General features: G+C 49.3%; 1 protein-coding gene and 1 pseudogene across 24 annotated transcripts in view; one reads left to right on the top strand and one right to left on the bottom strand.

Moving 5' to 3' along the window:
* The first annotated feature begins 515 nt into the window (after nt 1–515).
* The window catches only part of Obscn (obscurin, cytoskeletal calmodulin and titin-interacting RhoGEF), a 189488-nt gene continuing 162196 nt past the window's right edge, over nt 516–27807 (top strand). For 23 of the 24 annotated variants that reach the window (XM_074056102.1, XM_074056092.1, XM_074056090.1 and 20 more), the window contains exons 1-12: nt 516–669; nt 4015–5011; nt 5749–6018; nt 6511–6771; nt 7145–7453; nt 7881–8147; nt 8703–8984; nt 9385–9660; nt 10855–11130; nt 12185–12460; nt 18142–18417; nt 19472–19747. In XM_074056102.1, the coding sequence (XP_073912203.1) occupies nt 4036–5011; nt 5749–6018; nt 6511–6771; nt 7145–7453; nt 7881–8147; nt 8703–8984; nt 9385–9660; nt 10855–11130; nt 12185–12460; nt 18142–18417; nt 19472–19747 (3745 nt within the window). In that variant the 5' untranslated portion in view covers nt 516–669; nt 4015–4035. The remainder of the gene's footprint in view (nt 670–4014; nt 5012–5748; nt 6019–6510; nt 6772–7144; nt 7454–7880; nt 8148–8702; nt 8985–9384; nt 9661–10854; nt 11131–12184; nt 12461–18141; nt 18418–19471; nt 19748–27807) is intronic. The other variant, XM_074056091.1, reaches the window with a different exon arrangement.
* Nucleotides 14950–15553, bottom strand: LOC141417586 (peptidyl-prolyl cis-trans isomerase FKBP3 pseudogene; annotated as a pseudogene).

Here is a 27807-nt window from a genome sequence, read left to right as displayed (position 1 = left end):
TGGCTCCTGAGGGTAATCTTGGGTTTCCCTGGGGTGGTCTTGGGTCTTCCTGGGAGGTGACCCTCAATACCTTGGGGGTGGTCCTGGGTCTTTGGGGCTGGTCTTAGGCTCTCTTGTGTGTGGTTTATGTCTCCTTGGGTGTGGTCCTGGGTCCCTTGGGGGTGGCCTTGGATCTCTTCCTGGTCCATACTGGGTCTCCCTCTCAGGAATGCTGACTCCCTTTGGAGTAATCCAGTCTCCAGGCTCCTTCCCTCACTGGACTCCAGGATGCTGGTCTGGGGAGGAGCGGGTCAGCTGTGCACAGCCCCTGTCCCCAACCTTCATCATTGCTGGAGGACATAGGCATCTTCCTGTTCCTGACCATCTGCCCTTTGCCTCCTGGGGCTGAGGGTGAAATTGAATCCTGGACAATGACACTTGGGCTATTTTGGAGCTGGGCTGGGCTGGCCAGGCCAGTGGTGGGGGTGGGGTGGGGCGGGCCCAGGCTTCTCCAGCTGACAGTGTTTGCCTGTCCTTTCGTCCCTGACCAGTCTGAGGAACAGCCGGTGTGTGGGCTGCCGGGTGGGAACTACATTGTCCTGGGCCCTAGGAAGGAGGCAAAACCCGGCAGCCCCTGACCTATCACCTGTGCCTCTCGCCTGGGCACTATACTGAGCCCCTGGTCAACAGGTGAGGAAGCTGAGCTTCAGTATGGGGTTGGGGGCTGTTCTGGGCTCCTGGAAGGTGGCTGGGCTGAAGGTCATGGGGGTTCTGAAGAACTGTGAGCCTTATGGGTCCAGCTGGGCTGTGCTCTTCCCTGGGAAAGGAGGGGGTCAGATTCTGGGCACTGTCTTTCCAGTGGCGCAGAGTTCAGCCTTCAGTTTGGGAAAGGATACCCTGTCCTGCTGGCTTGGGAAGACTGGGGCTGGCATCATGCACCCACCACCTCATCAGGTTGCCCCCTACTCTGAGAGCTGCCTGGGGGTCTGACCAGCCCTGCCCCCAGCTCTGAGATAGATGACCGCTGACAGCTGGGGCTATTTTGGGCCTGTTGGCTCAGCAGAGGGGACAGCCAGAGGGGCACTGACACTTGACTCCAGGAAAGAATTTTCTCTGGAGTGGGGGAAGCCTGCAGGCCCAGGGGTCTAAGGTGAAGTATAGGCTGCCCTTGGAAATCCTTTCTGGAAGGACATGGGGGCCATAGGCCTGAGTGGGTTCCAGATTCCATCTCAGGGTGGTGGGAAGGGGAGGGCCTGTGAGGTGGGGCTCTTGGGAAAGGGACTGAGGTCTGCAGTTGTATCTGTGAGTCACCTCCCACTCTGGGCTTATCCTAAAAACAGTCCGGCCCTGTGAGCTGCAGAGTGGTTCTGTTAAAGTTGGGGTGGAGGAGTTATAGGAGTGTGTGTGTGAGGAGTGAGAGGTGTGGGTGGGACATGGGCCAGCTGCAGGGGCTCCTGGGTATAACCTGTGTAGGAGAGGGTCCCAAGACTCCCCTGAGCTAGAGAAGGCCTCCAAAGGACTGACAAGGATCCATCTTCCCAGGCAGACATCCAAGGGAGGAAGGGGCTTTCTGGGGAGGTTGGGGGCTGCAGCCTCTGTTCCCCCTGCTGAGGGGTTTCCTGTTGGGCCCACAGGATGCACATCCAGCAGCCTCCAGTCCAAATGAGGAAGGGGAAGTAGGAGGCCTCTGCAGATGTCCCTGTCCTCAGATGGATTTTCTGGGAGCCTCCAAGGTGGCTTCAGTTTTCTCCTCTGTAATATGGAGTGCTCAGGAAGGGGAGTACCACCCCAGTACTGGACATGTTCTGTGAGCTCCTGTCTGGCATTAGGCCTGCTGACCAGTGATTCCTGCTCGGCAGGGTGACTGAGGGGCTCCAAGGCGGTCATTGTGAATGACCCCCTGGGACCCCTTGAACAGTAGACAGTACCTGGGTATGCTAATAGCTGGAAACACACATGGTGGGAATGGAGACCTCGAACCAACTGTGAGGCTTAGGTGGTACTGTTCCTTAATGGTCTATGAAAACTGTAGGGTCTCTGTCCACTCTTATTACTGTCAGCCTGTGCACCTGTCAAGGGTTGAGGACTGCTCCCCTTAAGGATATGGGGGCCACACTGCCTACAGACACTAGTTCTTATGTTTCAAGTAGGGCAAGCTCAGGTTCTTCATGTGGCAGGGGAAAGGGGTAGGAGGCAGAAGGATGCCCGGTTCTGCTTTTGGGAACCTCATATACTGATAGTGTAATTTTGGGGAATGCTGGGAAGACCTTGGAACTCAGGGCCCCTGTATAGCTGATGTCAAAGCTGCCCTTCCGTGGAATGGATGCTAAGAACCCAGCAGCTCAGACTTGGGCCCTGTTTTATGCTGTGGCGGTGGTCTCTAAGTTCTCCTGAGGTCCAGAAACATGGAACCTAGCTGTGGGTATATGTGGGGGTATCTGGAAGGCAGGGGTGCTGACTGCACAGTGAGTCAGCAAACCAGTGACTATAGCCCAGCCTGGTCCAGGCTCAGTCTCCTGGAAGGGGATTAGGGGATTAGGTACCTGAATCACAGGACTGCGAGCTGGAGGGCCCCCTGGACCTGGCTCATCCCATAGCGGTTAGCCCAGGCCCATAGACTGTAGGCTGTAGCTGGAGTAAGGACAGATGCAGGTGCTGTGGCAAAGGCCTCTCTATTGGAATACTCATGTCTGCACAGGGGTGGAGGGAGTTAAAGCATGTTGGATCAGCCCATGGTGTCCACTGTCCTTATGTAAGATACAATGCAGGCAGGCTGTCTTACCTCACCCCACTCTATTGGGGACTGGCTGACTGGGGCTCAGTCATAGGGACCAGTGTCACTTAGTGCCTTTGGCACTGATGGTGCCCAGGAATTCAGAGCATGGGACTCCATCCCTGCAAGGGGCACAGCTGGCAGATTCTGCTGAGGACTGTGGAGTGATCAGGCCACACAATCCCAGGCTAGCTAGGCCCAGCTGGTCTCGCCTGGAGACCCAAGCTCTTCCCAGGGTTTGGGCCTTGCTAAGTTCCAGTCTATGGGGGTCGTCTAGCTATCCTTCCCACACATATCATGGAGTGTGCACTATCCCTACCTCCTGCTCCCACTTGGATCACTTGTGGCAAGAGGGTAGGCAGGGCAGTATGAGGAAGGTAGGGGGCACGCAGGTGTTCAGAGTGAGGGTGTGGGAGTATTGGCAGCTGAGTGGACTGGGGTCCCTGTGGCTGGCGATTTCTTTTCCTTCCTGGCTAGTTAATGAAGAACATACTCTCCTTGGGACTCAAGGGGAGGTGTGGAACCTCACAGAAAAATGAGGTTTGCCCTGATCCAGGGAGGCTGCAGGTAGGACAGGTTTCTTGGTAGGGGAGGGAGAGAGGGAGAGAAGAGGAAGATAAATGATGTGGGTACATCTTGGAGGAGGCACAGGGCAGGCTGGGGTAGAGAAGTCCTGACCCATAGGCAAAAGGTTGGCAAAAGGTGTGTGTATACATTTTGGCTTCAGTGCTCAGTCTTATTTAGGCTCAGTAAGCCTCCACTTCTTTGTGTGCAGAACACTTAGCCAAAATGGAATTTCCAGAGTCCCTGGCAGCAGTGTTGTGTACCAGGAGACAGGCACCCAAAGGCAGAATGGTCTATGGTGTACTGGGTAGGTCTGTATGGGGAGGTGTGAGGAGTAGGGTGGGGGAAGAGAAGGCAAACAGGTTACTGGAGGGTACTGAGTTTGGGGCTCAAGGGACCTCCCCTTGTTTGGTGGGATTGGAGCTGTGTGAAGAAAGGTTGAAGATGCTTTCATCAGTTATTAGAGGTTACTGAGCCCCAAAGACCGGGAAAGGGGGAAGTCTGCACTGCTTTGCCATGTCACCTACTGATGCTGTAATGGGTGTGGAGGAGGAGAAGATGAGACATGCTGAGGAGGAAGTAAGTGCGGAGGTGTCCTCTCTGTGTTAACCTGGGTTCTTCTCTCAGCACTGGATAGGGAGGCAGCAGGTGAGGCGTTTTCCCAACAACACTATGACCTTCATCCTTCCCCCTCGCAGATCCCCTTCTCTGCCGTCACCATGGAGCACTCCTTCAGCGGTGCACCCCGCTTCTTGACTCGGCCTAAGGCTTTCGTGGTGTCTGTAGGCAAGGACGCCACGCTCAGCTGCCAGATAGTGGGCAACCCAACGCCACACGTAAGCTGGGAGAAAGACAGACAGCCTGTGGAGGCGGGCGCACGCTTCCGCTTGGCCCAGGACGGGGACATGTACCGTCTCTCTATCCTGGACCTGTCGCTTGGCGACAGCGGGCAGTACGTGTGTCGCGCTCGGAATGCCATCGGAGAGGCCTTCGCGGCCGTGGGCCTTCAGGTGGACGCTGAGGCCGCGTGTGCTGAGCAGGCACCCCATTTTCTGCTGCGGCCCACCTCCATCCGTGTGCGTGAGGGTGCCGACGCCACCTTCCGCTGTCGCGTGCGCGGCTCACCGCAACCGGCTGTGACCTGGTCCAAAGACGGGCGACGCCTTGGTGCACCCGATGCCCCCCGCATGCGCGTGGAAGAGCAAGGCGAGGCGAGCGCGTTGCGCATCCGGGCGGCTCGGCCGCGCGACGGTGGTACCTACGAAGTGCGAGCGGAGAACCCGCTGGGTGAGGCCAGCGCCGCCGCGGCGCTAGTGGTGGACTCAGACGCTGAGGCCCCACCTGGGGCCTCCACGGCCTCACTCCTGGCCCATCTGCAGCAGCGGCGGGAGGCCATGCGCGCTGAGGGCGTCCCGGCTTCACCACCTGGTGGTAGCACGCGCACCTGCACGGTGACTGAGGGCAAGCACGCGCGACTCAGCTGCTATGTGACTGGTGAGCCCAAGCCCGAGACGGTGTGGAAGAAGGACGGGCAGCTGGTGACCGAGGGCCGGCGACACGTGGTGTACGAGGACGAGCAAGAGAACTTCGTGCTTAAGATCCTGTTCTGCAAGCAGTCTGACCGTGGCCTGTACACCTGCACAGCGTCCAACCTGGTGGGCCAGACCTACAGCTCAGTGCTGGTTGTCGTGCGAGGTGAGCCTGAGGGTGAGGGGCGTGTGATCCATGAGCAGAGCTGCGCGGGCAAAGGCTCCTCCCTGACCCCTGCACCCACATCCTCTCGCCTGAGCAGCGGCTACAGTCTCCCACCTGCGAGTGTCCGGTCGTGGAATCCGGAGTTGGAAGTCTGGGCAGCTCTCGCCTATGTTCATGAGTTTTTATTTCTCGTAGGCAAAAAAGCACTGATAACTTTGCGCCTGTCCTATTTTAGGAACCAGTTTTCCCCACACCGCCCTGCCCACTTAATCTCTGTACCTCGACACCCCACTTATCCCCTACCCTGCGCTGCCTACTCGCTACTCTACCACTCCCCGTCCCCTCCTCCCCACTCAGTCCCCTACTATCTCTTCCCCCACGCCAGTACTCCATTCCTCTTAATCCCCTATCTGACTCTGTCCCCTCCCCACTTCCGGTTCCCTTATCTCTTTCCCATCCCCCTTCGAGCCCCAGGCGGTCTTATTCTCCAGTCCCGCCTCCCTACTGTGAGCTACTCCCTCTCTCCCCCCTCCCCCAAGCCACTCAGGTGGGGTCCCAGGCCTCTCCCTTGTCTTCTCCCACTTCCCCCTCCTCTAGCTCTCAGCCCCAACTCCACTCTCATTCCCCAGGGCATCGGACTATCCCGAAAGCTCAGCCCCCTGCCTCACCATGTCCTACCCATGACCCTGCCCCTCCCCGCCTGTACCTCCACCAGTTTCACCAACCTGTCTCTGCAGAGCCTGCGGTGCCCTTCAAGAAGCGGTTGCAGGACCTGGAGGTGAGAGAGAAGGAGTCGGCCACGTTCCAGTGCGAGGTAGCATTGCCGGCCACCGAAGCCGCGTGGTTCAAGGAGGAGACGCGGCTGTGGGCCAGTGCTAAGTATGGCATCGAGGAGGAGGGCACTGAGCGCCGGCTGACCGTGCGCGACGTCTCGGCAGACGACGACGCGGTGTACATCTGCGAGACCGCGGAGGGCAGCCGCACGGTGGCGGAGCTCGCCGTTAAAGGCAGGCGGGGCAGGGGCGGGGAGGGTAGGTGGGCCTAGGAGAGGGTAAGGCAGGCAGAGTACCAAAGGGACATGGATGGGCCCGGCAGAGGGTGGGGGCAGGCGGGGTGTGGGTAGGAGTGCGCCAGGGCAGGCAGAGGTCATGTGGAGTCGGGAGGGGGTGAGCAAGTGCGAGCAATATGAAGGTGGGTGGGAATGGGAAAGAGGTATAAGTAGTGAGACTGGACTCAGGTGAACAGGGTGAGGAAGGGGGCGAAGTAGGGGGCAAGGACCTGGATGGGCAGGCTGGGGACAAATAGGGGTTGTGGAGAGGGAGAGTTAGCCGGGTTGAGGGGAGGCAGGCAGGGCAGGCAGGGGATGTGAAGAAGATGGGTAGGGGTAGAAGGGCTGAAGGATAGGGCGGAATGGGCAGGAGGATAAGACTGAGGCCACAAAAAAAGGGGTGGGTGGGGGAGTGAAAATCTGACCCCAACCTGATGGTCTCCTACTCCAGGAAACTTGACCAGAAAGCTGCCTCGGAAAACTGCTGTGCGTGTTGGGGACACAGCCATCTTTTGGGTGGAGCTGGCTGTCCCAGAGTGCTCTGTCTGCTGGCTGCGAAACCAGGAGGAGGTGGTGGCTGGGGGACGTGTGGCCATCACTGCAGAAGACACATGCCACACACTGACCATCTTTCAGTGTGGCTTGGAGGATGCGGGAGAGGTAGTTTTCCTAGCTGGTGACTGCCGGACATCCACCCAATTCTGCGTGTCGGGTATGTCTTAGGACTGGTCTTCAAATGGCATCCTTTCCCTGTGTCCCTACTGCGTTACTCCACTGGGCAAGGTCAGCCATTGTCTTGGTCCTCCATCAGCCTTTGAGCTCCAGACTGCTGCAGTGAGGGCAGTGGGAGTTAGAGACCACCACCCTGCTCTCCCAGATCCTCCTCTGAGGCTGGGGTGTGGGCTTTCCACAGCAACCAAGTGGAGGGAGATCTGGGTTGGGGAATCCTGATCCCACAGCCTCCCTGATGCCACCCAGAGCAGTATCCCCAGGAAGGGAGAGACTCTGTGATTCCCTTTCTGCATGACTACAGACCCAAGGCTGGGGGAGACTCTCAGCTGGTGACCTTGCTCTTCCTCATCCAGCCCCCAGGAGGCCACCCCTGAACCCTCCTGCTGACCCTGTGGTGAAGGCCAAGACGGAGAGTTCTGTGACTCTTAGCTGGTCCCCACCACCCCATGGGGACCGCCCTGTCACCATCGATGGTTACCTGGTAGAGAAAAGGAGGCTTGGCACTTATGTCTGGAGCCGGTGCCACGAAGCTGAGTGGGTAGCCATGTCGGAGCTTACTGTTTCTAGTGTGGCTGAAGAGGGCAACTTCCAGTTCCGGGTGTCAGCCATCAACAGCTATGGCCAGAGTCCCTATCTTGAGTTCCCAGGCACCATCCACTTGGGTGAGTGAGGCCACGTGGTAATGGCACACGATGGTGCCATCAGGCCCAGAAGTATGGTCTAGTCTCCAGTGAGGCCAGAGTGGATTTATGGCAACTCTTTATGGGGGTGGGAGGCATTGGAGCTTTGTCAGTCAGAGGATAGGGGACCCCAAGATAGAACATGGGTCCCTTGAACCTGCCTGTCTCTAGCAGCCTCAGGTCAGATTTCAGCTGACCCCTTAAGGCAGGGTGTTTGAGTTGCTGAAAGGATTGCAAAGGGCTGTAACTCATCTTTTATCTGTACTGAGCCTCATTCATTGCATAAATAATGATGGGGCTTCTTGGTGGAGGGGGCATTTGGGTCCAGTCTCTGTAGGAAGAGGAAAGAGAAGGCAGAAGCTGTCTCCTCACCTGGCCCCAGCTCTTCCTAATGCTGCCTGCCCCACAGTCCCCCAGCTGGCCGTGAGGACGCCTCTGAAGGCATTGGAAGCTGTGGAGGGTGGTGAGGTCACCTTCTCTGTGGATCTCACGGTGGCCTCTGCTGGTGAGTGGTTCCTGAATGGGGAGGCTCTGAAGCCCAGCAGCATATATGTGATCCGCTGTGACCACACCCGGCACACACTCACCATCCGAGAAGTGCCCACCAGCCTGCATGGGGCGCAGCTTAAGTTTGTTGCCAATGGCATCGAAAGCAGCATCCGAATGAAGGTCCGAGGTAGGTCTGAGACCCCGAGCTCCCTTTTCTCAGGGATGGGGGCAGATGGCAATCCTGGGACAGTCTGCCTACAGGCAGCTGGATGAAGGGGGCAGGGCAGTGGGGTATTTGAGGCAGCTCACCCAGGCTGGCTGCTGTGCTCAGGCAGGGTATGTGTGTACAAGGGGCCTCTTGGCTGGACCTTCATCTCTGTGTCTCCTTTCTCCCTTTTGCCTGTCCCTCCTCTCTCATCTTTCCCCACTGTGTTATGCCCCCCTGTGTGTGTTTCATTCTTGCCTTGGACTTCTTTCCTCCACACCTGGCTTTTCCTCCTGCCTTCTTGTCTCCTTTGCTTCCATTGTGTTCCCCTTTCCTCTCTACTCTATATCCCTCCTTCTGTCTCTTACCTCTGCACTTTTCCCTATCTGCCTCTCCCTGGTGATTGATCCTTTCCTTCTGGGGCCTCTCCTTTCCCTTTTATCTTTCTCTCCACCCTGCATCTCTGTCTTTGTCCTTGTCTCCTCTTTTGTTCTTGGCCCTCATACCCCCTTGTGTTTAACCACCACCGACCCACAGCATCCCCAGAACTGACCGCCAACAGGCCACCAGCTGCGGCTGCCCGGGAGGTGCTGGCCCGGCTGCACGAGGAGGCTCAACTGCTAGCCGAGCTGTCAGATCAGGCTGCAGCTGTGACGTGGCTGAAGGATGGCCGTGTGCTGCCCCCAGGCCCCAAATATGAGGCACAGTCATCAGCTGGGCGGCGGGTGCTACTGGTGCGCAACGTGGTGCAGGACGATGCTGGCCTCTATGAGTGCGTTAGCCGTGACAGCCGTTTTGCCTACCAGTTGTTGGTGCAAGGTGAGGGCTGGTAGGCAGTGGGGCTGGGGTCCATGTACTCCCTGGGCCCCACTGTGATGCTGGAAGTATATCCTCTGGCCTCTGGGATCTGGGCAAGTCTACAGGGTTCTGGGTAATGAGGGCAGCTGTTTTTTGACCCTTTGGGGAGGCTGGTGGGAGTAGGCTTAGCTGCATAGAAGGAATGACTTCCCAGCTGTGAATGGCCTGGGAAGTGCAGTGAATCCGTGATTGGGACTCAGCAAGCTGAGCCAGTTTCTGAAGGTAGGGCTTCTCTGGTCTGGGTGAGGGCCAGTGTTCCATGTGGTTCCTAGGCCTGGGCACCTCCAGCCTCCTAGTCACTGGGTCCAAGTACATGTCAGAGCCTCCATGATCTCTGATTGATCACTGCTACACCCTGTAGGTCTCAAACCGTTTCTGCACAAAGAAACAACAGGTGGCTGTGTGGACGTCGTGGCTGGCAACCCAGCGAAGTTTGAGTGCAAGACCTCAGAGGCACATGTCTGTGTACGATGGTACAAGGATGGCAAGGAGCTGGGTCCCTCCTACCAGCGCTTCTCACAGGAGGACGTGGGGACACAGCATTGGCTAGTGGTGGCCTCGGTCACCAGGCAGGATGAGGGTACCTACTCCTGTCGTGTGGGTGAGGACTCTGTGGACTTCCAGCTCCGGGTGTCTGGTGAGTGCATTTGTGTGTGCATGTGAGCCTGAGTCCAGCACATGATTGACTTTCTGGACCCTTGTTTTTAGTGAATGGTTGAGCGGGCAGTTCATTCTCTGGGCAAAGAAGCAATGTGCAAAACTGACATTTAGATAAATAAATGAGCTAAATGTGGAAAAGAAAATTAGATGAGGAAATTTAGGAATGCTAGATGTAAACTCAGTTTTATCCCAGCTTTGAGAGAGTATTTTCTGTCAATTCCTGACTTTCTAGTGCCTGTTTGTATCTTGTCCCTGCAATTGGGTTGTTTTACAGTCCTGAGAATCCTCCTGATTACTGTGTGTTTCTGCTGGAACCAGGGCCAGGAACTAAATTTAAAATATGTTTTTGAGACCCCTCTTTTCCCTTCAACGTTGAGGGAACTGAAGTTGAGAAGAACCAAAAGGTGTTTGAAGTATCTTTGGAGGGTTCAGATTTGAATCTAGGTGGTACCAAAGCCTTGGGCCTTCTAAGTTTCTAGGGCTCAGGCATGTTGCGTGGGGACAACCACAAGGGGGTTCTCCAGGAGTGAGGCTTGTGGGACATTTGTGAGGTGGACCACTGGGTGCAGCTCCCACCTTGGGGGCTCACCTCACCTTCACCTGCAGGGCCTCAGGGCCCCCAGTGCTAGGCTACTGGAGGACAGGAATGCCTGTGACATCAGGCACACACCTGAAAACTTTATTGCAGCCCTCCAGAGGCAAGTGTGTGGACATGTTACATGTAAAAACTTACACCAACAGAATCCCTAGTAACTTTCATGGTTGTGAGGCAGAATACCTAGTGTGTATGGTTTCACTTGCTGGAGCAAATGGGAAATATGTTCATGAACCTGAACTTCCTCCACTTTGTAGAAAGCATGCCTGATAGATGGGCAGGAGATGAGGCAATGAGCGAGAAAGCTCCCAGGGGCAGTCAGAATGTCTTGGTGATTTCTGGAACTATCTGTCCAGCTGTTCTTCTTCTGTACAACAGAGTCCAGGCCGATGAGGAGTCAGGGATTGCAGCTGCTTATGAATAGGGAGAACCCTGCCCTAGCACTACAGAATAGAAGATCCCTTTGGTGGGATCTGGGGTTGCCTGGGATCCAGAGCCTGTTAACCAGAAACCAGGATTTGGGAGCTTTGCTTGGGTGGGGCCTCTGATCACGTGCCTTACCCTGTCTGTCACCAGAGCCCAAGGTGGTTTTTGCCAAGGAGCAGCCAGCATGCCGTGAAGTGAAGACCAAGGCAGGAGCCAGCACCACACTGAGCTGTGAGGTAGCCCAGGCCCAGACAGAGGTGACATGGTATAAAGATGGGAAGAAGCTGAGTTCAAGCTCGAAGGTGCATGTGGAGGCTTCGGGTTGCACAAGGCGGCTGGTGGTGCAGCAGGCATGCAAGGCGGATGCTGGGGAATACAGCTGCGAGGCTGGGGGTCAGAAGGTCTCTTTCCACATGGATGTGGCAGGTAGGTGCCAGTGTTGGGTGGATAAGGTGATGCTCTGAGTGTTGGATATAAAACTCAAGGACATATTAGGCAGCTTAGGCCATTGTGAGGCCCCAGTGTCCTCCCTGTCCTTGTCCCCAGCTCTGTCCAGAGGCTCCTGGGCCTGTGGCATTGTCATGAGACCAGGGCAGGCTGATGGCTGAGCCCACCTTGGCATGCACCCTGGCGATGCTGACCTGGCAGTGATGGGATTGTGTGGTGGCCACAGGTGGATTTAATCTGATGAGCTCTCTGTGGGGGTGTTGACTGTGTGGCCTCCAGTGACTGGAGAGCAAGTCTTGCGGGTGGCAGGGGCTCCCTCTGTCCTCCCATCCATACTTGCTGGGTCTGAGAGTTCTGTGAGCTCTGCTTGGGCCTGTGGTCATCCCCACATGTCCACCCTATGGGTGTATGTCTACCCTGTTCTCTCTGTCCCTGAGCTGTTGAAGGAGGTCTCATGAAGCTCATCTACCCTTCTCTTCCTGCCCAGCCTGGCATTCTCCTCTCTTGCATCCCCTCTGTATCTTTGGCCAAGAAAGGTGTGGTTTGCTGTTTTGTGCTCAGGGTGGGCGACTGTTCTAGCTCAGCCTTCTCCTGCTATCTGTGGTCTTAGAGAGGTGGGAGAGAGCTGGGAAGCTATTGATGGCCTGGGGGCCTTGGGGCACTTGAGGCAGGGAAGGACCGGGGTCTGGTCCACAAAGGTCAGGATGGTGGTTTTATCAGAAGGCAGACCTGTCTGTGGTGGTCTCGTGGGCTGCAACAGCTTGTCTGCCAGGGAATGTCGGAGTGGGCCTGGAGGTGCTCTGGGCTGTTTGGTGGACTGGCTGCACCCCAACCCTCTACATGGGCAGCTTTAGAGCAAGCACTTTGGGTCATGTATAGCATGGAGCCTTGTGCATTGTCACATGATGTCCAGCTAATCATGGACAGTCCTTCCTTGGGCATCACTAGGCTTGGATGAGCTCTAAGTTCTGAGAAGCGGCCCAGCTTAGTGTGTAGCCTCTGACTTTATTTATCCCTCCCTTTCTGTCCTCAGAGCCCAAGGTGTTGTTTGCCAAGGATCAGCCAACAAGGAGTGAGGTGAAGGCTGAGGTGGGGGCCAGTGCCACACTGAGCTGTGAGGTGGCCCAGGCCCAGACAGAGGTGATGTGGTTTAAGAATGGGAAGAAGTTGAGCTCAAGCTTGAAGGTGCGTGTGGAGGCTTCAGGCTGCACAAGGCGACTGGTGGTGCAGCAGGCAGGCAAGGCAGATGCCGGGGAGTATAGCTGCGAGGCCGGGGGCCAGAGTGTCTCCTTCCGCCTGGATGTTGCAGGTAGGTTCTCTAGTGGAGTGGGTAGCACCTGCCCAGTTGACAGTATGTGCTGTCATCTTGCATCCTGGGCATACCTGGCCCGGAAGGGTGATTTTCTGTCTTACTGAATTTGAATGACAATCAGTATTCTGCTGCATAGTCAAAAACACCATCCTGTGCATCTCAGCTCCCTGCATGTGCATCCTGCTTCTGGTGGAGTGTTTGAGTAGACCTGTGTCTTTGGCTTTCATTCTTAGGTAGTAAAGTTCTGTGCTTAATGTAACACACCAGAACTGTTATAGATCATGTGGGTCCTTCATCTCTCTTGTTTATCCCAGCCCACTGTGGTCCTTTGTCCCTAGTGTTGGTGGGTAGGGATGGTCTCAACTCTTATCCTTCCTGGCCTGGACTGCTGGCTACACTCTGCGCCTTCTCCTGGGCAGAAGTGTGAGGAGGGGCCAGGAAGCTCTCACTTGGCTGCTGTTGCTGTCAAATGACCTATGTGGCCCATTTGGGATTCAGAAGCTCCTTTCTGTGGTGAGGGTATCTGTGACCCACCCACCTGCCTTTGAGAGTCCATCTGGCTGTGCCCCGTGCGCCTTAGCTTGTCCACAAAAAGGGCCCAGCTTAGTGTGTAGGCTTCTCTCTGCCTGATTACTAGAACTGAAAGTTGTCTGTCCTCTCTGCCAAAGACACTGTCCTAGTGTACCTTCCTCCAGTATTCTGTGTCTACCCCAATCCCTCTCTGGTTGTTAGATCCCCCCCTCACTTGTTGCCCAAATGATTTGGGGGTGTAACTGCTTCACAGTGGCTGGCCTGTTTCTCATTAGTTTTGAGGTTTTCCAGGGGGAAGCGGAAGGCTATGGTTACTGGTGATCTGCTCCAGGAGTCGTCTCCTGCTCGACCCGCTTGCCATGGTTGTTAATATGGTCACTTCTGCCAGTCTCAAGCTCCCGTGTGTCTGTGTGGATAGATTACACCATGGTCTCTCATGAGCCATTGTAGGGGCCCTGACCTCTGTGGCTCTATTGTGCTGGTTGGTGGAGGGTAGAAGCCCCCTCCTCTGAACTCTGCTAGAGGGAGGGTGAACCTCTCAGGCAGCCCTCCCTAAAATGCCTTCTTCCTAGACTCCTCTTCAGTGCTTTATGGGCTGTATCTACTGCTACCCCACAGAGAGGTTCAAATTTGTGAAACTGGCTTTTTTTTTTTAGAGGTAGCTATTTCTTTCTTGGTTTTTGCTGTTGGCTAACTTGTTTGAAGAAGAATACTCTTCTTTTGGAGTATTTTATCTAATTTGTCTTGGTACCTCAATTTAAGTTTCCAATGTGGTATGTGGTTGTATACAGAAAGTCATCTGTAACATAAAACAAAGGGAGCTCTGGTTCCAACATTTCTTGTTTTGAGACAAGGTCTCAATATGTAGCCCAGGCTGGTCTTGAACTCAGGATCCTTGAATCTCAGCCTCCTGAGTGCTAGGGTTACAGACACGCACCCCTACCCCAGCTAAACATTTTTAATTTTTCATACTAATTAATTTATTTATTATGTAGCATTGGGTATTGAACTCAGGACCAGCCTTGTGCTTGAGCGCTCTACCACTTGAGCCATGCCCCCAGCTGTTTTGTTTTTGAGATAGGGTCTCACTAAATTTGCCCTGGTCCGACCTCCCACTTGAGATCCTCCTTCCTCTGGCTGCTGAGTAGCTAGGATTACAACTGCACCACCACGCCTGGGCATCATTTTTAAAATAATGATATTCGTGGTGTAATTTACACACAGATCTTGAGTGTACAGTTTGAGGGATTTTGTAAAATGCTGTCACACAGTGCTTCCATTACCGTAGAAAGCTCTACACCCTTTCACAGTCATTCCTTCCTCTTGTCCCAGATAATTGCTATTCTGATTCCATTCTTATGTATTAGTTTTGTTTTTTTCTAGAAGGTCCTTTAAATTTGCAATCCCACTCTCTATGAAACACCTGGAAATGATGAAATCATAAATGTGTAGGGAACTTTTATTTTTAGTTGATAAATTTTTATTGGGCTCGTTCCTTTTTTTTTTTTTTGGCAATACTTGGGTTTGAACTCAGGGCCTACACCTTGAGCCACTCCACCAGTCCTTTTTTGTGATTTTTTTTTTTTTTGAGATAGGGTCTCAAGAACCATTTGCCCAGGTTGGCTTTGAACTGCGATCCTCCTGATCTCTGCCTCCTATGTAGATAGGTTTACAGGTGTGAGCCACTGGCTCCTGGCTATTGGACCTTTTAGCTTACAACATGAAGTAAAAAAAAAAAAAGTTCTCCATAACCAATATTTTACACAGCTATAGTAAAATATTTTAGACTTCAGGGACTTATAGGGAGTTATATTTCTCAAAAATTGGTATCAAGTAAATATGTTGACTTGAATTTTCCAGTTGACTTTTCTGATACCAATAGCAGCAAACTCATTAGTTACCTAAGTTTCAAGGCTGAGTTTAATCATTGCTGTTTTTAAGTCTGAAGCACTACTTCAATCAATATGCTCTAATTCCACTTCAAACATGAGTTTTGCATTGTGTGGCATTTTGGCTTTAGGCTGTCTTTCCATAATTCCATTTTGGTTCAGTCTCCAGTCAGCCTTTTCTCCTTTACTCATAGTTAAGAGTGCTCCATCCCATCCTCTGATCACTTTGCCTACTCAAACCTTAACATTTAAAGGCTTGTTATTTTTATTCTTCAAACTCATTTGAGTATTAGTATCAAAAACAGTCCCGTCCTACAGTGTTCTTTTTTACCAGCAATGAGCAACATCTCATGGCTGGTTGGTTTAATCTCCCATTTTTAGAACAGATTTTGTATATTTTGTTGGACCCTCATGCAGGGTCTCTTCAGACTTGGTTTCTTTGGGGTTATCTTCATTAAGCTTCACATTTTTCATTTGCTCAGATACTTTACTTGTACTTTTGGTATACTTGAAAGGCTTATTTTCAAAAAGATGTTATAGGTTGTAACCAAACGGTCCTAATTTGCTGTCTTGACTACATTTTTAATGTTTCCTAATGATGTATACTCTGTAAGAAGTTAATCTGAGCCATGATCGTGCAAAATTTGGCAATGTCTTTCTTGGGCTCCATGGTCCATGCTGTGGAACTGTGGCCACCATTTTTCCCTGCTGCCACAGCCTTTTCATGTGTAGGAAACTTTAAAGTAAGATAGCTCCCACAGGGGCTGAAAGTAAGAGAAAACAGATGTGTTAGTGCTAGAGGCAACAGCTGTGGGGATTGTGGGAATGGGGTAAAGTCACCTAGGATGGGTTTGAGGGACTGAGACTGCAGGAAGTGGGGTCTATGACTGAGACTGCATGGCACAACAAGGTCTTCCTTCAGGCTAGAGGGGAAGCAAAGGGCCTTGGTATGTCTGCTGTGAAGATTGGGAACACAGGCCTGAGTGTCTTCCTGTGTCCAGGTATTTGCATTTGTACTGCTTTATACCATGGCCAGTATGTCACATCAAGAAATTAGCACAGGATGTGGCCTGAGTAGGCAGCACACCTCTGATGCTTATTAGAAGTGCATTCAGGGTCACCCTGGAAGGTTGTGCATGCACCCTCTGCCGGAGACCAGCAGGGTCTTCCCATGCCACCTCCGCAGTGGGTTATGGAGTTCATAAGTAACAACTACAGGACACATGACAGGAGACAGCTGACTGTGGACTAGTGGTAATAGAAATGGACAGATCCAGACCAGACCTAGCTGTGGTTAAAGTGTCTTAACACATTAGTTAAGAATCAAAGCATAAGGAAAGGCTCAAAAGAATAAAATTGGTCTAAAAATTGAAAAGCATAGAATCTGAAATTTAATAATGCAGTGAATGGTTTTGTAGCTAAATGGACAGGCTGAAGAGAGAATAGGTTGAATGGAGGATAGCCTAAGAAAGGTCTTTTACTGGCAGTGGTGGGCACTGATTTTGATTAATTCTCCTGTGGTTAAAATGCTAACAAAGAACAACAAAACCAGAAATGTTCATAATAGTGAAATGAATACAGTCCATCAACAGCAGAACGACTTGGTCTGATGTTGGTCTTTGGAATACCATACTGTGATGAGAATGGGGATGGAGCCACGGGCAGTAGATGAAAAGAATGACTTCATGGGCATGACACTGAGTTAGCAAAGCCAGGCGCAGGCTCCAGTATAGCTTCTGCACCTGTTTAATAACATCATGACAGACAAACTTAGCAGGCACCACTTGTTTTGTGGCTACATTTTCCTGGGGACACTCTTCTGAGCTTGTTGTGAGCCTCAACTGTGTGAGTCCCCAGTCATTTGGAGTTTTGAACTCCGGGCTTCACATTTGCAAAATTTGCACTCTACCACTTGAGCCACACCTCTAGTCCATTTTGCTGTGATCATTTTGGAGATTGGATCTTGTGAACTGTTTGCCTGGACTGGCCTTGAACCAAAATCTCCCTGTCTTAGCCTCCCGAGTAGCAAGGATTACAGCTGTGAACCACCAGTGCCCGGAAATGTTTTCTTTCTTTACTGGGTGGGAAGAATGTGGGTAGCTGCTGCATTTGCTTTTTCTTTATTTTGTACATACTCTTGTACATGCCTTATGCATGCTAGGTAAGTGCTCTACCTCTGAACTACATCCCCAGCTCTTACATATTCTTTGTTTCTGACTGAGCAACAGAATGTATGTGTTATTTGGAAATAGGAAGGCAGGTTCCAGAAGAAAAAACAGTTTAAAAGACTTTAAATTAGAGGTTTAAAAGAGCCAGGCAGGGTGTAGGGTATGTGGAGGGGTAGGGAAGGTGATGCTTTTTGGTGCATTTTAATTGAAGCTCTTTTGTATTACTCTAGTTTTCAGCACTAGTTTGCATGCACGTATATCTTAAACTGGTTTCTGTGTAGTGGTGGCTAAGAGGAAAACAGTACCTGTCCTATATGATTCTAACTATCTGGAGTTCGAGTTCAAGTAGAGTTTTAGTTAGGGTCAGGAATGGTGAATTGTGTCTGCTTTTGACACACTCTGGGTGGTGGAGTGTGGGCTACACAGGTGTGCACAGCTGTCAAATCTCTATGAGTTGTGCACCAGCACTGCCTGTATGTTTCATCCTCGTTAAGAAAAATGGTAGGCAAAAACTTGCCTCCTACAAGACTTCCTCTCCCTGCAAGGAAGATCCCGGGTAGTATAGGGCAGTGCTTGCTTTAGTATGCACCAGAGGGAAGGGGCCAGGGCTGGTCTGTTCAGAGAGTAGTTTCTCTTGGTTTGTGGGGGTGAGGTGCCCAGAAGTCCTGCGATTAGTTCTCACAGTGAGTCTGCAAGTGGGCTGAATGGAAGGCCTCTCCAGGTGCTCTGGGTCCCATGCAGAGTTATAGCCATGTCCAGGCGTAAGGTACTTCATGCCGTACCAGTAGCTTTTCCTTTCTGAAGGGTGCACTGCCCTGGGCAGCACTTTATTGTTAAAGTTATAGAACTTTTGGCTTCTTGAATATCCACTGCATGTTGCAGATGGGTTTTCAGAAACACTTCCCTATGGCTGCAGCATGTGTTTCCTTTTCTTGCTTAAGTTCACATCTGTGCAACTGAGGCTGTGGTGTCCACAGCCTATTGTCATAGGCCTATTGTCTGCTGGCCCCAGTTTGAGCACTCCTGAGTCTGAAATTTGAACTTCTGTCTGTAGTCTCTCAGACTATCGTCTCTCTCTGTCTCTCCCCAGAGCCCAAGGTGGTGTTTGCCAAGGAGCAGCCTGCAAGGAGTGAGGTGAAGGCTGAGGCCGGGTCTAGCGCCACACTGAGATGTGAGGTGGCTCAGGCCCAGACAGAGGTGACATGGTACAAGGATGGGAAGAAGCTCAGCTCAAGCTCGAAGGTGTGTGTGGACGCTTTGGGCTGTACACGGCAGCTGGTGGTGCAGCAAGCGAGCAAAGCAGACTCAGGGGAGTACAGCTGCGAGGCTGGGGGTCAGAAGGTCTCTTTCCACATGGATGTGGCAGGTAGGTGCCAGTGTTGGGTGGATAAGGTGATGCCCTGAGTGTTGGGTATAAAACTCAAGGACATATTAGGCAGCTTAGGCCATTGTGAGGCCCCAGTGTCCTCCCTGTCCTTGTCCCCAGCTCTGTCCAGAGGCTCCTGGGCCTGTGGCATTGTCATGAGACCAGGGCAGGCTGATGGCTGAGCCCACCTTGGCATGCACCCTGGCGATGCTGACCTGGCAGTGATGGGATTGTGTGGTGGCCACAGGTGGATTTAATCTGATGAGCTCTCTGTGGGGGTGTTGACTGTGTGGCCTCCAGTGACTGGAGAGCAAGTCTTGCGGGTGGCAGGGGCTCCCTCTGTCCTCCCATCCATACTTGCTGGGTCTGAGAGTTCTGTGAGCTCTGCTTGGGCCTGTGGTCATCCCCACATGTCCACCCTATGGGTGTATGTCTACCCTGTTCTCTCTGTCCCTGAGCTGTTGAAGGAGGTCTCATGAAGCTCATCTACCCTTCTCTTCCTGCCCAGCCTGGCATTCTCCTCTCTTGCATCCCCTCTGTATCCTTGGCCAAGAAAGGTGTGGTTTGCTGTTTTGTGCTCAGGGTGGGTGACTGTTCTAGCTCAGCCTTCTCCTGCTATCTGTGGTCTTAGAGAGGTGGGAGAGAGCTGGGAAGCTATTGATGGCCTGGGGGCCTTGGGGCACTTGAGGCAGGGAAGGACCGGGGTCTGGTCCACAAAGGTCAGGATGGTGGTTTTATCAGAAGGCAGACCTGTCTGTGGTGGTCTCGTGGGCTGCAACAGCTTGTCTGCCAGGGAATGTCGGAGTGGGCCTGGAGGTGCTCTGGGCTGTTTGGTGGACTGGCTGCACCCCAACCCTCTACATGGGCAGCTTTAGAGCAAGCACTTTGGGTCATGTATAGCATGGAGCCTTGTGCATTGTCACATGATGTCCAGCTAATCATGGACAGTCCTTCCTTGGGCATCACTAGGTTTGGGTGAGCCCCAAGGTCTGAGGAGGGGCCGAGCCTGGTCTGCAGTCTCTCATCTTCTTTGTCCCTTCCTGTCTGTCCCTAGAGCCTAAGGTGTTGTTTGCCAAGGAACAGCCTGCAAGGAGTGAGGTGAAGGCTGAAGCAGGAGCCAATGCCACACTGAGCTGTGAGGTGGCCCAGGCCCAGACAGAGGTGATGTGGTTCAAGAATGGGAAGAAGCTGAGCTCAAGTTCGAAGGTGCATGTGGAAGCCTCAGGCTGCACACGGCGGCTGGTTGTGCAGCAGGCAGGAAAGGCGGATTCAGGAGAGTACAGCTGTGAGGCTGGGGGCCAGAGGGTCTCCTTCAACCTGGACGTCACAGGTCAGTTGACCAGACATTTGATCATGTCAAGGGAATAGGCTGAATGAAGCGTGGACTAAGGGTTTTGGTTGGACCTCACCTGGGCTGTATAGACCTATCTGGTGCTGAGTAACAAGGCACCCAAACTTAAAACCCTGATGAACAATGGCTTTCTTTTTTACCATTCCTCGGAGCAATAACTGGGTAGTATGGGACAGATCATCACTGTCCCATGAAATATTGCTGAGGATCAACCTGGCTTCAGTTATGTCTCCACTGTCTCAGCTGAAATTGCTCTGGTGGAAGGTGCCATCTGGGCCTGTCTGTTCTCATAGCCATAGCTGGCCTTACTCCTGCATTTGCAGACCTATTCTTTCCTCTGTGGTTACTCTTGCCTTGGGACAGCTCATCTCAGGGTGGTGCCCTCCCTGTAGGTTGTTTGGCCTGTCTGGGACACAAGAGAGACTACCAGGCTTGTTAAGCTCTCCAGGGAGGCCAGAGTGTTATACTTCTGCACCTTTTATTGCAAAAGGGGGTGACTAGACCCATGGGCATAGAAAAGTAGACTGTATTGTTGATAAGGAGTGGAACATCCTATGGTATGACTGTGGACACAGGGAAGCTGGACTCTTCGGGGACCTTTTGTGTTGTTCACCAGGACACAGGCTCTAATTCTCTGTCATCCTGGGCACATTACCTTTCTTTCTTTTGAAACTTATTGTCTCATGGTCACCAGATAGCTTCCACATTCAACCTTCACATTCAACATTCAAAACAAGAAGCGTGTGGAAGGAGTGGGTATTGTGTATATGTATGTGAGATGTATTTTACTGTAACAAATTATCACACGGTTGGTGGCTTAATACTCATCTAGTATTAAGTATGTGTAGTGTTCTGTCAGCAGTCTGGCCGTGGTGCCTGGGTCTCAAAGACTGACATCAGGTGCCGGCTGGCTTATTGTCTGGATTCTTCTCCCAAGCACATCTAGATAGTTGACAGAACTTAGTTCCTTGTGTCTGTGGGTCATGGTTGGAGGCCCTGTTTCCTTGCTAGCTGTCGTTTAGGAGCTGCTGTCTGGTTTGAGGGACTGTGGCCTTTTTTTACCATGTGGCCAATGGCCAGTAACAGAGCTGCCTCTTGTTTCCAGCTTTTTCTGCTTCCACACTGTCACCTGGGGCAGGGAAGCTCTAGTCTCTTCCCCATGCCTGGCCCTGTGGATCTCTTCATGTGCATCTTTTGTGATATCCTTTAGGTAAAATAGTAAACATAAGCATCTCCATGAGTTCTGTGAGTCAGTCAGAGATGGGGTCTTGTTTTTGCCCAGGCCAGTCAGGACTGTGATTCTCCTTATCTCAACCTCCCAAGTAGCTAGAATTACAGGCATGAACCACCAGTACCCAGCTCCCAGCCCATTTTTGCTTTAGTTATTTTTCAGTTAGGATTTCAAATTTTTGCTCCAGGCTATTGTTGGACCTCAGTCTTTCTACCTATGGCCTCTTATGTGGCTAGGATGACAGGTGTACACCACAACGCCCAGTTTAGTGATTGAGATGGGGTTTTGCCAACTTTTTGCCTGGGCTTGGCCTTGAACTTGGATCCTCCTGATCTCTACCTTCCAAGTAGCTAGTATTACAAGTGTGAGCCACCTCACCTTGCTGATTACTGTAACTTTTAAAAATTATTTTTTAGGACTCTTTGCGGGGCATGATGGTACATGTCTATAATCCTAGCTACCAGAGCAAAAATGCAAGACAGTATCTGAAAAATAGCTAAAGCAAAAAGGGTTGGGTACATGGCTCCAATGGTAGAGTGCTCACCTAGCAAGCATAAGGCCCTGAGTTCAAACCCTAGTACTGCCCCCATTGTCTTTAATTGACAAATCATAATGTGATATTTTGGAATATTTGAAAGTATTTTGGAATGCTTTCTTTTAGAAGTCACATAATCAAATTTCAGGTCTTATGTCTAGGTCTTTGTTTTATTTTTAGTTGATTTTTGAACAGGGAGAGATAGGGAGAGAGATAAGGGTCTAGTTTCATTAATTACTATACCTTTGTAGTAAGTTTTGAAATTGGGAACTGGAAGTCCTCTAACTTTGTTATTTTTAAAAATGATTGGTCATTAAGGTTCCCTGCATTTCCAGCTTAACTTTAGGATCCTTCTCATATTTTACAAAATAAGCAGGTGAGATTTTGATAGGGTTTGCATTGAATGTATAGATCAGTTTGAGGAGTATTTGACATTTTAACTTGAAGTCTTTAAGTCCAGGACTATGGAATGCCTTTCTGTTTATCCAGTTCTTTAAAACTTTTTCAATGCTGTTTTCACTATATAAGACTGTACTTGTTTTGTAAATTTAGTGCTAAGAATTTATTTTTTGATGCTACTGTGCATGGAATTTTTTCCTTCATTGTACTTTTGAGTGTTCATTGCTAATGTCAAATGTAGAGTTGTTTTTTGTGTATTGATCTTGCATTCTGCAGCCTTGCTGAACTTATTAGTCTGATAGTTCTCATGTGCATTCCTTAGGATTTTTCACACATGAAGCCATATCTTCTGCAATAGGACAGTTTTGGATCATATTTGATCTGAAATCCTTTTATTTTGTTTTTGATCTCTGCTTACTATAGGTTTCTTCAGATTTCCTGTTTCATCAAAACAATCAGTTTTGGTAGTTTTCCCCCAAAGAATGTGTCCATTTTCTAGGTTGTCTTGTTTGTAGACATGCAGTTGTTCAGAGTAGTCTCTCACAAACCTTTTCATTTTTGTAAAGTCTTTATGTTCCTACTTTTATTTCTGATTTTAATACTTTAAGTCATCTCTCTTTTTTCTTGGTTAGTCTAACTAATGGTTTGTTAATTTTATTGATCTTTTCAAAGAACCAACATTTTCTTTCCTTGAATCTTTCTGTTATTTTCCTATTTTTGACTTCTTTTATCTTTGCTTTAGTCTTTATTGTATTTACTTTCTTTTTCTTTTGGCAGTACTGGGTTTTGAACTCAAGGCCTTGTGCTTGTTAGGCAGGCACTCTACCACTTGAATCATGTCCCCAGCCCTTTTTGCTTTTGCTATTTTTTGGATAGAGTCTCCTGTTTTTGCTCAGGGCCAAATTTAGGCTGCAATCATCCTACCTAGGGCCTGTAGTGCAGCTGGAAGGACAGATGTGTACCACAGTTCCTGGTTTGTTTGTTGAGATGGGGTCTAGCTGACTTTTTGTACAGCCTGGCCTTGAGCTATGATCCTCCTGTTCTGCCTCCCAAGAAGCTGGGATTCCCTGCCCTACTGTGCTGACTATTGTATTTACTTTCTTCTGCTAACTTTGGGGGTTTAGCTTGCTTGTCTTTTTCTAATTCCTTAAAATGTAAATTTACATTTTTCATTTGGGATCTTTCTTCTTTTATTATGTAGGGTGTTATAGCTGTAAGATACCTGCTTTTTTTTTTTTGTGGTACTGAGGATTGAACCTAGTGCCTCATACATGCTAGGCAAGTGCTTTACCACTTGAGCTATGCCCCCAGTACTTTTTTTTTTCCATTTTATTAGCATATATTAGTTGTTGGGGAGGGTGTTCATTGTGACATTTACATATGTGCTTACAATGTACCTCAATTGGATTCACTCCCTCCATTATTTTATCTCATCCCCTCCTCCCACCCAAGTACTGGGGCTTGAACTCAGGGCCTACACCTTGAGCCACTCCACCAGCCATTTTTTTTTGTGATGGGTTTTTTTGAGATAAGGTCTTGTGAACTATTTGCCTAGGACTGGCTTTGAACCCTGATCCTCCTGATCTCTGCCTCCTGAGTATCTAGGATTAAAAGCATGAGCCACTGGTGCCTGGTTACCTCCCCCTCCCCATTTTAAAACAATTCCAACAGGTTTCATTCCCTCCCTTACTGTTCCCACTGGTACCCAGATGGGACCGGTTTTATCTTTTTGTCCTTAATTTTTCAAGTGTATATTGATTGTTCAAGAGGATTTGGCTTTGGTATTTCACACATGTATATATTGTACTTCAGATTAACCCTTTTATTTGTCATTCTTCCTCTGTTACTCTGCTCCCTTACTTTTCAGCAGCTCTCAATGTGTTTTGTCATGCCATCTTCCTACACAGGTGCAATGTATTTCAGTCTCTCTTTATCATTCTTTTTTCTTCTCCACCTCCCCCTGGTTCCTTCAGACAGACCTACTATCACAATCATGTCCTCTTTCTCTCTCCCTTTCTCTCTTTATATACACACACAAGACACACATGTATGTGTCTAAGATCATTTACGTACTTATATGTACATTTATCTTTTAGGTCTAGCTTCCACATATGAGGAAAAACATGCAGCCTTTGTCCTTTTGGACCTGACTTACTTTGCTTAACATGATGATCTCCATTTCCCTCTGTTTACCTGCAAACAACATCATTTCATTCCTCCTCTTCTTTTTTTTTTGTGGTACTGGGGCTTGAACTCAGGGCCTCACACTTGCTAGACAGAGGCTCTACCACTTGAGCCACTCCGCCAGCCCTATTTCATTCTTTTTTATGGCTGAATAATGCTCCACTGTGGCTGGGCACTGGTGGCTCACACCTGTAATCCTAATTAGTTGGGAGGCTGAGATCAAGAGGATTGCAGTTTGAGTCCAACTAGGGCAAATAGTTCATGAGATCCCATCTCCAAAATAACCAGAGGAAAATGGGCTGGAGGTGTGGTTCAAGAAGTAGAGTGACTGCTTTGCAAGTATGAAGGTTTGAGTTCAAACTCCAGTCCCTCCAAAAAAAACTATTTCAGGATATATACCACATTTTCTTTTTTCTTTAGTTTTTCCTTTTTTTAATACTACATTTTCTTAATCCTCTCATCAGTTGTGGGACATCTGTGTTGTTTCCAAGCTTTACTATTGTTAATAATGTTGCAGTAAGCATGGGTATACAAATGACTGTCACTCTCTTGCACCGATTTCTTTGGATATGTGCCCAGGAGTGGTGTTGCTAGAGTGTTTGGTAGTTCTACTTTTAGTTTTTTTGAGGGACTTCCATACTACTTTCCATGGTGGTTGCACTAACTTAATTCCCTCATATGAGTGGATAAGGATTCCTCACCCCTCCTCCATTCCATGTACTGGCCAGCATTTGTTGTTGTTTTTGTTATTGATAATAGCCACTCTGACTGGAGTGAGGTAGAATCTCAGTGTAATTGTTTTTTCATTTCTGGGGTTTGAACTCAGGGCCATGAGCCACTCCACCAGCCCTTTTTTTTGTGATTTTTTTTTTTCGAGATAAGGTCTCACAAACTATTTGCCTGTGGTGGCTTTGAACCACAATCCTCCTGATCTCTGCCTCCTGAGTAGCTAGGATCACAGGCATGTGCCACTGGCACCTGGCTCAGTGTGGTTTTGATTTGCATTTCATTTATGGCCAGAGATGTTGAGTATTTCTTCACATGTTTATTGGCCATTTGGACTTCTTCCTTTGAAAAATGTCTGTTCACTTCTTACACTGTTGGTGGGAACGTAAACTAGTACAACCACTCTGGAAAAAAATTTGGAGGCTACTTAAAACGCTAAACATTGATCTACCATTTGATCCAGCAATACCACTCTTGGGGATATACTCAAAAGACTGTGACACGGGTTACTCCAGAGGCACCTGCACATCCATGTTTACTGCGGCACTATTCACAATAGCCAAGTTATGGAAACAGCCAAGATGCCCCACCACTGACTAATGGATTAAGAAAATGTGGTATCTATACACAATAGAATTTTATGCAGCCATGAAGAAGAACAAAATGTTATCATTCGCTGGTAAATGGATGGAATTGGAGAACATCATTCTGAGTGAGGTTAGCCTGGCCCAAAAGACCAAAAATCGTATGTTCTCCCTCATATGTGGACATTAGATCAAGGGCAAACACAACAAGGGGATTGGACTTTGAGTACATGATAAAAGCGAGAGCACACAAGGGAGGGGTGAGGATAGGTAAGACACCTAAAAAACTAGCTAGCATTTGTTGCCCTTAACGCAGAGAAACTAAAGCAGATACTTTAAAGCAACTGAGGCCAATAGGAAAAGGAGACCAGGAACTAGAGAAAAGGTTAGATCAAAAAGAATTAACCTAGAAGGTAACACACACGCACAGGAAATTAATGTGAGTCAACTCCCTGTATAGCTATCCTTATCTCAACCAGGAACACTTGTTCCTTCCTATTATTGCTTATACTCTCTCTACAACAAAATTAGAGATAAGGGCAAAATAGTTTATGCTGGGTATTGAGGGGGGGAGAGGGAGGGGGCGGAGTGGGTGGTAAGGGAGGGGGTGGGGGCAGGGGGGAGAAATGAACCAAGCCTTGTATGCACATATGAATAATAAAACAATAAAAAAAATTAAAAAGAAAAAGAAAAAAAAAAAGAAAAATGTTCAGTTCATTTGCTCGTTTATTCATTGGGTTGTTGATTCTTGTGGGGTTAGGTTTTTGAGCTCCCTATAAATTCTAGTTATTAATCCCTTGTCAGATGTATAGCTGGCAAAGATTTTCTCCTATTTTGTGGGCTATTTCCTGTGTTGTGCAGAAACTTTTTAGTTTGATACAGTCCCATTTGTCAATCCTTTCTCTAAATTGGTGCCCAGTCCTTTTGTTTTATTTTGCTTTGTGAAACAGGGTCTTGCTGTGACCTTTGCCTTGGTTGGCCTTGAACTCATGATCCTCCTTGTCTCTGTCTCCTGAGCAGCTGGAACTACAGACATGTGCCACAATGCCCAGCTTGAGCACTGCTTTTTCTGTACCCCATATATTTTGGATTGTTGTGTTTCCATTTTCATTTATCTTGAAGTATTTTTCTAATTTTCCCTTTAGTTTCTTCTTTAAGAGAATATGGGTTACTTTGTACATATTTGTAAATATTCCTGTTTTATTTGTTATTGTTTCCTGGCTTTATTCTTTTAAGTACTTTGCCTGATTTCAGTCTTTTCCAATTTATTGGTACTGTGTGGGCTGTTCTGGATAGTATTCAGTGCACACTTGAGGAAAATGTGGTCTGTCATGTCAGGTGGGATATTCTGTGTAAGTCATTTAGATCTAGTTGGTTTATACTATTGTTTAAGTTCTCTTTTAAAAAGGACTTTTTTGCCAGTCATTCTATCCATTGTTGAAAGCAGGCTATTGAAGTCTCTAGCTATTTTATTGTAGAACTCTTTCTTTTATTCAGTTACTTTTCACTTCATGCAGTTTGGGTTTATGTTGCTAGATGCGTATATATTTATAATTATTGTGTTCTTGAGAGACTGGCCATTTTATCAGTGTATGATGTCTTTTGCTTCTTCTAACAGTTTTTGTCTTAAAGTCTATTACATTTGTATAGCCATTCCAGTGTTTGTTTTAGACAGAGTTTCATGTTGTAACCCAGACTGGCCTTGAGTTTGTAATCCTCCTGACTCAGCCTTCAGAGTCCTGGGATTATGGGAGTTGTCCACCACGCCCAGCACTCTCTATCTTTTGGTTGCTATTTTTATGGAGAATTTTTTCACTCTCAATCTGTTCATGCCTTGGGATCTAAAGTGAATCTTCTGTAGATAGCTGGGTCATGTTTTGTCTTTTTAAACCCATTTTTTCAACATCTGCCTTTAAATTGGAGAGTTGTATCTGATTGGAGTTAAAGGAATACTGATGAGAAAAGATTTCCGTTTTGCTATTTGTTTTCTCTGTGTTATATCTTTTGTGTTTTTTGATTCTTCCATTATTGCCTTCTAAAGATTAGTTGGCTGTTTTCTAGTATACCGGTTTCATTATCTTCTCATTTTTCATGTACGTCTTAGCTGTCTTCTTAGCAGTTGCCCTGAGAGTTATAACTAACATTTTAACTTTATAATGACGCATTTGAATTATACCAACTTAGTTTCAATGGTATACAAAAACTCTGCTCCTTTTCCAGCTTTGCCTCCTGCCTGTTTTATGTTGTTATTTTCACAAATTATATCTTTATTCATCGCGTGCCTGCTGTGGTTTGGATGTGATGTGTCCAAGTGCAGTTAGCTTTGGTCTTTTTGGGCAGTGTTGAGGCAGTGGGCGCTGTCCTTGGGAGGGATTAATGC

The sequence above is a fragment of the Castor canadensis genome, chromosome 15 (assembly GCF_047511655.1).
Source record: "Castor canadensis chromosome 15, mCasCan1.hap1v2, whole genome shotgun sequence".
Classification (NCBI taxonomy): Eukaryota; Metazoa; Chordata; class Mammalia; order Rodentia; family Castoridae; genus Castor; species Castor canadensis.
The sequence above is the reverse complement of the archived record's forward strand: the minus strand, read 5'-3'. Positions and strand labels throughout refer to the sequence as shown.